The sequence below is a fragment of the Wasmannia auropunctata genome, unplaced genomic scaffold, assembly GCF_000956235.1.
Source record: "Wasmannia auropunctata unplaced genomic scaffold, wasmannia.A_1.0 LD336051.1, whole genome shotgun sequence".
Classification (NCBI taxonomy): Eukaryota; Metazoa; Arthropoda; class Insecta; order Hymenoptera; family Formicidae; genus Wasmannia; species Wasmannia auropunctata.
The window spans coordinates 85,100-94,700 of NW_012026839.1; the positions used below are offsets into that span (position 1 = coordinate 85,100).

General features: G+C 34.5%; 1 protein-coding gene across 1 annotated transcript in view; it reads left to right on the plus strand.

Moving 5' to 3' along the window:
• The window catches only part of LOC105451441 (neurotactin), a 46,828-nt gene extending 39,550 nt beyond the window's left edge, over positions 1-7,278 (plus strand). Inside the window, exons 4-7 of the mRNA XM_011691880.1 lie at positions 2,643-2,856; positions 2,969-3,464; positions 3,907-4,587; positions 4,705-7,278. Of these exons, the coding sequence (XP_011690182.1) occupies positions 2,643-2,856; positions 2,969-3,464; positions 3,907-4,587; positions 4,705-5,095 (1,782 nt within the window). The 3' untranslated portion in view covers positions 5,096-7,278. The remainder of the gene's footprint in view (positions 1-2,642; positions 2,857-2,968; positions 3,465-3,906; positions 4,588-4,704) is intronic.
• Positions 7,279-9,601: the final 2,323 nt, after the last annotated feature.

Here is a 9,601-nt window from a genome sequence, read left to right on the forward strand (position 1 = left end):
TTGTAGACTCATCTATTTAGTAAGGCAAAGATTTAATAGATATTTAATTTAATATACTTTCCCCAACGTCCCCCCAACCCCCCCATTGGTATTATTTTTTTTGTTACTTTTTTCGTTAATAACTTTTTAACGAATAACGAGCGACGGCTAAAACCACCTGAAGGTTACTTGGGGTCATGCCCTTGACAACATATATAAAGGGCAAGATCATTGGAGCAGCCTCCCTTCATCGGTATATTTACCTGGATCAAATCCAAAGAATCTTTTTATCGCGGAATTTATCTCTCGTCAGAAAAAGTTATAAAAAACGAAAGAAAATATTTTGAATAAAGTTATTAAGATATTCATATAATAAGTCAGTTTTTGAGAAAAAACTCTCAAAACTAAATTACACTCAAATATTATAATATATAATAGATAGATATGATAGAATAATATTAGATTCACACTAATAATAGATTAATACTGAATCTATTATTTCTTTGAACTAATTTCTTTGTAGAGAGCTTTGTCACTTTTTTTGTAAATTGTACCTACCCTTGAACTGATCGTCTTATGAATCCTGCTTTAGATTATGTATAAATCTCGAACATGTAATCAAGTATATTGACAATAACATCTCGCTTGTGTATGATGTAGTTAATATACTCGTAACTCCATATTATGAAGATATCTCGTAGATAGAATTTCTGGGAATAAATACGTCCCATTATAAAAAAGGATGCATATGATACTTGCGTATAGAACGCACCGAGATATGCTTTCATAAGATATTTTTATCCGATGTAAATTATACTTGTTCAAATATCGATTCCTTTTTATTCAATCGTTTTGCGTCTTTCATCTTCGATATAGTGTACATACTACATATATGTCGTATTTAGTTTTAATCATAGAATATATTATAATAATATTTTTTTCATATAAGTAAATATTATAATGTTTTTTTATTGAATATTTTCTATGTTCAATCTAGATGTATATACAGTATATATATATATATACATACGTATGTACGTATAATATATACATAATTATATCAAATATAGTGAAGTAATGCCTATGTGAGCCGACACGGGTGTTGATGTGTGTAATAATTTTTATTTACAATGTTCAATATTCAATACAATGTTCAATATACATGTTACAATATTCAATCACATACAAATTGCGCGCCGCAATTTTTGTTGGTCTTGAAACAGTTCTTACATGAAGCCAGAATCCACTTATAACAAATTTAAGCAATTTAATATCTTTTGATGCTAATATGCATCTACGTATATAAGAATCCCCCCCCCCCCTCTTAACCTGTAAAAAAATGTATTGCAAAAAATATCACCTCAACTAGGAATCAAACCCGGATTTCCTTACTTGCCGGACAGACGTCCTACCATTCGGCCACCGAGGCATGTAATGATATTTTTCGTAATAACCAATTCTTTGTTATAAACAATGAACGTGTCTTTCAAGCAGCGTATATTCAAATAAATTTAAATTGAAGGAATTAGGCTTGTAAGAATAAATACAGAGAAGTGATACCTATGCGAACCAACACAGGTGTGTAATAATTTTTATTGTTACAATATCCAACCACATACAAACTGTACGCCGCAATTCGATTCCCGACTGAGGTAATATTTTTTTGTAATAAATTTAAAAACTAGAGAAGTGGTTTTTATCTTTGATAAGTAAATTGAATACGCTCTAGCAAATGGTGATATTTTGAACTTCCTATTCCGAACGGAAATGGATTACTCATTTCAAAGATTATTTTAAAGAGTTGATATTTTTCAAAAAAATATTTGATATAAAAATTTCATATTGTTTCACGTAGAACCCAATTCTGCAATAAAAAATATCACGTTTTATTTAAAAAATCAACTTCTTGTCTGAATAGTTTATTTCTATTCGGAATCGAAAGTATTTAATGAAAGTATTATAAATCCAGTATAATTATTATCTAAATCTCTTATATGTGTTGGATGTATTTAATATATTTAATTAAATAAATAATTTAATTAAATAAATTAATTAAATAAATAGAGAAGCTTAACCTTTAAACCATCACGCCCAAAAAAATCACACTAACCACAATGGCCTAGTTTACACCGAGCATTTAATACGCGTACTAACTAGTAACTTTCTATTAAATTTTCTTAATTTCGACGATGCATATAAATTTATACATGATATATGTATTTAATTAATCATATTAATGCATAGTGGATTACCTTATGTACATCATTCTTTAAATGCATTGTAGAAATTAAGATAATTAATAGAAAGTTTCTAGTTAATACGCGTACCAAGTGCTCGGTGTAAACTAGGCCAAAGTCGGTCTGACAGACCGCTATTATGCTTCCGCTAATTTTATAAGTTAATTATAATAAAAATGTATGTTTTCTGAAAACTTGTTGATGGGGAAAAAACTATGTTTTAATGTGAGGGTTAACAAAAAAATCTCATATACAATAGAAATAAAATATTTAAATGGTGAAAAATAAGAAAATTGTTGACAAATAACGTTTCAATAGCGGTTTGTGAGACCGATACAGTGGTTTAAAGATTAATTTCGATATTACAAATTATCATAACTTATTTAATCTACTTCTCTAATTTGCTGTAATCCTTTCCTATCCTAGGAAGTCGATGCCGAGTTGGGACAGACTGGCGCCGCTGGATTAGCGAGCATCGAGACACTCGACGATGGCACTACTGAGAAGAGTCCTATTACCAACGAGGACGGCATGGAAACAGTGCGACTCGATGGAGAGGATGGGCCTGATCGTGTCGAGCCACCAAAGCATCCCTTGGTAATCTGTATAGCCACGCTCAGAAGACACGTGGTCGTCTCAGGTATAAAGATACAGAATTTGTCTCATGTATATTATTTAATTTAATTAATTTATATATTTATTCATACATCAATTGTAGTATGTGAAATTGATATTCTTAAATCGGCCGACAGTGGTGACCTTACTGATCCTGCTCAGCATCATCGTTATCATCTGCATTGCTTGCGCCGGACCTAGGAAGATTCCTAACCTGCCCCTGAAGAACGGCAAGTACATCGAGGCACCAACGTCGTGCGGACCAGTGCAAGGTATTCTGGAGGATGGCGCCTACGCGTTCCGTGGCATTCCGTACGCGATGCCGCCGGTCGATAATCGTCGCTGGCAACCGGCTGAATCTCTAAGCCGAATCGAGCACTGCTGGAACGGTACTTACTTGGCGCACAACTCCTCCGAAAACTGCTGGCAGCATCAGATATCTAAACACATAGACGGCGTCGAAGATTGCCTCTATCTCGATGTGTTTACACCAATGGTTGGATACGATTCCCCGTTACCTGTTGTCGTTATGATCGGCGCGGAGACCCTGAGTGGCGGCTCACCTGGAGTGATGCAACCTTCAGCCAAACTAGCACGCGTTCGCGATATCGTATTTGTGCGGCCAAACTTTCGGTAGATACATTAAAATTACTATTTAAATATATTCCTGTCTTTTCAAAATGTTTTCTCTACTGTTAGACGTATTTATCAAGATTTTAAACGTATTTTACGTTTAATTTTACATTCGTTACTGACGTGAGTCTGGAAGACTCCGAGCACATTTATCTGTTCATGTCTCAGGCAAATATTAATATTTTTCATCTTTTTTTTTTCAAACATGTTAGATGTTTTACTTTCCCAATCGATCAAACTAATTTAGCGATTACAATTGCCACCTCAACAGAGTTAAGACTTTGTCTCCTCTCCAACAAAGTGAAGAAATCAATATTACTTTAACTCTGAAAGGTTTTGCTTTACTCTCCCAGAAGTAATAATCTAAGTTTAAAAATACTTATAATTAAAAATACATGTATAATGGAAATATATGCATAATTGAGATATTTATTACATCCAGAATGGGAATTTTTGGATTTTTGGCGGCTGAGCCTCTCACCAGAGCGACTCATCCTCCAACATCAGGCAACTACGGATTGTCAGACATTATAGCGGTTCTTCAGTGGGTACAGTTGAACATCGAGAACTTCGGCGGCAATAAATCATCCGTTACTCTATGGGGACATCGAGCGGGCGGTACTCTTGTGACAGCGTTGATCGGTTATCGTCGAGCCAAGAGTCTTTTCTCGAGAGCGTGGATATCCAGCGGTAGCGCGATCTTCCCAGGCAGAGAGCTATACCAGTCTGAGAAAATAAACGCACAATTCCTTAATGCAGTCCATTGCAGCGACGCCGCCTGCCTGAAAAGCAAGAGCGCCGAGGAGCTCATGGACTCCGTGCCGCTGTCGTGGTACAAGGAAAATGTGGTTCTGCCGGAAATGAGAGAAGGCGAAAAAAATTTCAAGAACAACAGACACGAGTGGCTTGTTCAGGACGGAACGATTCTTCTGGAGCACGTCGGTACGATCCTATCGCAGGAGAATATTACACTACCAGTAAAGGTAGTGATGGGCACCACCGCGCACTCCGGCACTCCGGTACAATATCTATCACCGAACATCACTCTCAACGCGACACAAGTCGAGAAAACCGTACGAGAATCCTTGCTCGGGACTTTGGGCCTTGTAGATGAAGCTCTGGGGTGAGCTATCGAATATTACTTTGATTAATAATCGACGTGATGTAATTCAGATTATTTTTAAGTCTCGTACCGTAATTAATAAATAAACATTACGCATTGCGCTCAACTATTTTCTAGACGCTACAATGCTACATTGAAGGGACTGGCCACAATGATCTCCGACATCCGTGTAGTGTGCCCGCTATTGACGCTCGCTACGATGAAAACCAACATACCGTTTTATGTAGCTACCCAGCCACGCCGACAGCACTTAGCCGATCCTGACAGCGATGCCGCGGCCATTCTGGGGACCTACGCTGCTGTAACGCCCGAGGAAAAGAGACACGTGTCAGCTATGCAGCAGCTGTTCAATCATTACGTGTGGCATGGCGAGGTCGCGCAGGCCGATCGATCGGGTGCGAAGCGAATCTTGGTTGTCGGTCAGGACACGCTGCTCGCGCAGAGCTATTCAAATTGCGATTTCTGGATAAGCAAAAACATTGTACCTATGTACGGTCGAGTCGATTAAAAAGCTCTTGTCGCCGTGCAAGTCTCTGCTACTAGGATCTAGAAATTTGCACCTTGAGTATAGCGCGCGTTGTCCGTTGAATTTTCACGGATATTGATTTTCATGACACAGATATGTACTTTGACTACTTAAGTAGATCGATATGACAAGCGGATTCAATGAGATTACGCGGATTAACGAGCAAAGATCATGCCTTTGTGAGCCCTTGCGACGTATAGTAGTACCTGTCAAATCATGACAATTAATTAATGTAAAAGCCAAAATATAAAATAGCGATTAAAAAAAAGAAATTTATGTAGATATCCGTGCACCAACGTCGAATTCGTTCTCAAAGAAGCTGAAGTATAACGATATTTTATAAGCCGTATAGCAACGAGAAACGAATATTCTTTGTATCCGAAACAAACGTGCGACCACAAAGCACGCAGACTTTTATGTGTATAAATATGAATCAAACTGTAATATATTGCATGAGGGCAGTAAAATGTACCGACAGGAAAACGTAGGGGGACGCAAGAGTAGCTTAGAAGAGAGAGTTAACGACGTACATTATACGATTATATATTCTTGTAAGACGTGAGCAAATGGGTGTGAAAATATGATAAAAGGAGCAATGATCTTCGGCAGCCTTCTAGGAATTTTTCAAATCGCATTTGAATGAAAATTTCTCAAATTCAAGCGCAGGACATCAATCGATACAATTAAGAATTTTTGGCTTTTTACATGTAATCGCGTAAAAAATATCTTATACTTCAAACGCCTTTTCGTATTCAGCTCATATTATAGATCGTAAGATAGCATAAAAAAGTCTCAAGATGTAAACCGTTAGTAGATTATTAGTTCATTACCTCGACGAGAACGAATTCGTATCCTTACACACATGACGGACCATACTCTTTTGCTACGGAAAGTATTCTTAGATCGGGAAGATTTGTCTCTCTGAAGAACAACATAGTGGGACATGTGCATTGTATCGCGTTTGTGGAAGCAATATCTTATCGGACGGAATTGCTCCCCTCACTAGCAGTTTTTTTTTTCTACGAAAATATATTTTATTACCAATATTTTTTTACATACTTATAATTTAGAGAAGACGGCGATCTTTTCTACCACGGCGAGAGAACTGCAGACTGAAATGTTATATAATGAGCAGTATATCTATTCATTTAAGGAATCTTCATGGAGAAGTCCTCTATATCCTTCAGATTAAGGCTGCCAAATTTAGTACTTTTTATATCACATATCGATTCAAATAATAAAGATTCTACTATATAATATTCGAACTTCGCGCGTGTAAAAGATAATAAATCACGTTCGCAAGCCATCCGCGCGATTGATGCAGCTTTCTTGCGTGTCTCTTCCGTGAACGCGACTCGTGTCCCAGAAATGACAATGATTTTGATATTCTTCTATTGATCATTTTTTACGACTTATGATTATTATTCAATATGTTATTAAGTAATTTATTTTCACTAATATGTGATAAAGTAGCATTACTCAAGAAATTTGTATGTATTATTTTATTTTATAGATAGGTCATATTTTGCATAATTAACTAATTTCTATTACCTTAGCATTATCCATGCAAATAGAACAATGACATTTGTGGCAAACATACACGTATGCAACTTACGTATTTTGACTGATCGGAAATGATCAAGAATACCTGGGGGTTCTGAATGTATTGCTATAGTATATCTTCATTTCCTATAACATAATTCATCTTACATGAAAGACATTTGAATCTTCAAAGAATATTTAGCAACGAAAATGTAATAGTAATTCATATAACAAACGTTGTATTTTATAAAGAAACAAACTTCAGAGTATAATGTGTATAATTTTATGGATATTTGAGATATTTAAACCGTTTCTACTTACATGGTCCCGCGACTCTTCGCACGTGGGGATCACGTATGTAAACGCATGTGCACGTTATCTCGACCAAGTAAGAATGTGCGTATACACTCCGGTGCATAACGCGTATCCTCGTATAACTTGATTACAATTACATTGTGGCTAGATAATATGTGCAAAAATATTACTAGTGACTTATTGTACTCTTTGAATGTTTAGCGATACTAAGGCGATTGCATTCCATCGAAACTTCATGCAAGTGCTCGTGTTATTCTGTTCTTTTTTCGCTTCATTTTCGAATATATTACTATAATTGTAAAACCGTACAACCGGCAAATCTATATTATTTTCGAATTGGGAGTATCGTTAGAATACTTTCTATATATGTTTTATTTTAATATTATTTAAGAGGCGATTGCGGCGATCTGCATCGCGAAATGAGCATACTTTCTTACCGAATAGCTCTGAAAAAATGGACTTATTATTGTATTAATATTAATTATTGAAAAAGTAGATATGATTTTCCATAAGCATGTCGACATGACAGATGGTTCGTCGATTTATTTATATAGTACGACAGTATTTTGATATATTGCAAGTTAACTATAAGCATAGAGCAAGAAATTGGTTTGTATATATTATATATTGCCAGGCCTCGTATGTATGCATCAAGTATACATGTTGAAAGAGTTTTTCTCAGACTAATTTGAATTTTATATATATATATTTGTATATGTATTCACATTCAAAAAATATATTTATTGGAATATATCGCAGTCAAAAGCCATTGTCGAGGCTATTTGCACATCTTGTTATTGGCGATGTGTGCATTTAATATTCTGATCATATTTTTATCAATCACGTTGTAATACAATTTTATACTGTATCTACGACACCATCAATAAAAAAAATTATACATAAAATTACATTTGATAAAATTTTATAATTTTATAGCTAATGGGAAATATAAGGGGCATTATAATAGTTTTAATATTTCATACATTCTAAAAATATACGATATAATTACGCTGTTTAGCTAAATTCTGTTTACTAAATTGTTTTAAGTTTCATCAATTGTTATTACCATTTCGCTTTTTAATCGTATACTAGATGATTAAAACTTGTAAGTAAAATTGCAATTGAAAACCATGTCATTATGGTGTAATAAAAGTTTCGTCTTCGAGAGGAGCATCCAACCCGGTCGCAATCCTGCAAACTTCTTCGGGTGTTGAGAGACCACGGAAGTTAGAATACTGCAGCTGAATATGAGGCAGTCGGTTGCAGTAACGTAAGGTGCGTCAGCTCGTCGAAGAGAAACAACTTTACGTCCTGTTATTGCAGGAACCGTACGTCAAGAAGCAAAGCGAGAGCCACACTTTCTATGGACTAGGAACGGGGATGCGCGTGGCCGTCATACGCTCGTAAAGACCGTGCGTTCTTTAATAAAACACGAATGACTACGATGGCAAATAAGAAAAAAAATTTTTTGTTTCTTATTCGCCATCGAGGGCAAGTAAAGCTTAAGAAATTTACGTTAAATTTACAAAAAGTGCTATTTTAATGTTTTTTTTTTAAACTTATATCAAACTATTATATTAAATTTTGCACATTTTATGTTTAACAATTTTTTTTACAGTTCTTTACTCCAATGAGTTCCCCTTTGTTCATCAATTATTGCAGATTGATATAGGATTTAGAAATGACTGCTATGAGGATGTTACCCTTCCAATAGACTTTTTATTTTAAATACGTAGATAATATCTTATTAGCAGCATCAAAGCACAAGTGACATCTTGGAAATCTTTATATGGAATGGAAGGCTAATCAAATTTACTATCGAAGTAAAACATAACAATCGTCTGAGATGCTTGGATTGATAAAAATGAATGGCAAGATATTATTTTCGACTTATTTCATAAACCCATTTTTTCCAGAAAAAATATTTAAATATTTATTTAAAACTTATGACAAAAGAATCATTATCTTCGAAATGGTAGACAAAATCATAACATTATCTCATCATATTTTCCATCGAAAGAATTTTATATATATAATTAACATTTTACGCTCAAATTTTATTGTTTTAATGTCAGCAATTTCTATTGAATTTTTGCAGATTTTTTCTAGCATGTTATATGATGCGCCGCAAGACCTACTTGTTTTTTGATACATTTTTACCGATAATAATTAAAATAGCAAATTTTGACTTGTCACAATTTTGTTAACATATAATATGCAACATATAATTTACAATAAGTGCAGCTCTTGGCAAGTTTAGCTGTATGTCAAGATCAAGATCGTTAAAGGTGTTGCATTTATTTTTATTTGAAAATTATTTTTATTTTTTGTTCTTTGCTGTCGCACTATATGTTTTCTCACAGAAGCTGGACATTATGTAAAAATATATCGCATAAAAACAAACATAAAAAATTCTTTTTCAATCGAAACGCCAGACATTAATGAATAAAATAATAACAAGAAAATATATGCTATATCTTTATTAATAAAAAAATTATATCAATATATAAAATATAAAGGTAAGTACAATTGTATAAGATAAAACGGAATCATGGAGTATGCTATATCCAATGATAGCAAACGGTTAAATACTAATGTACACATAGGCACGCGCACACACACACACACACA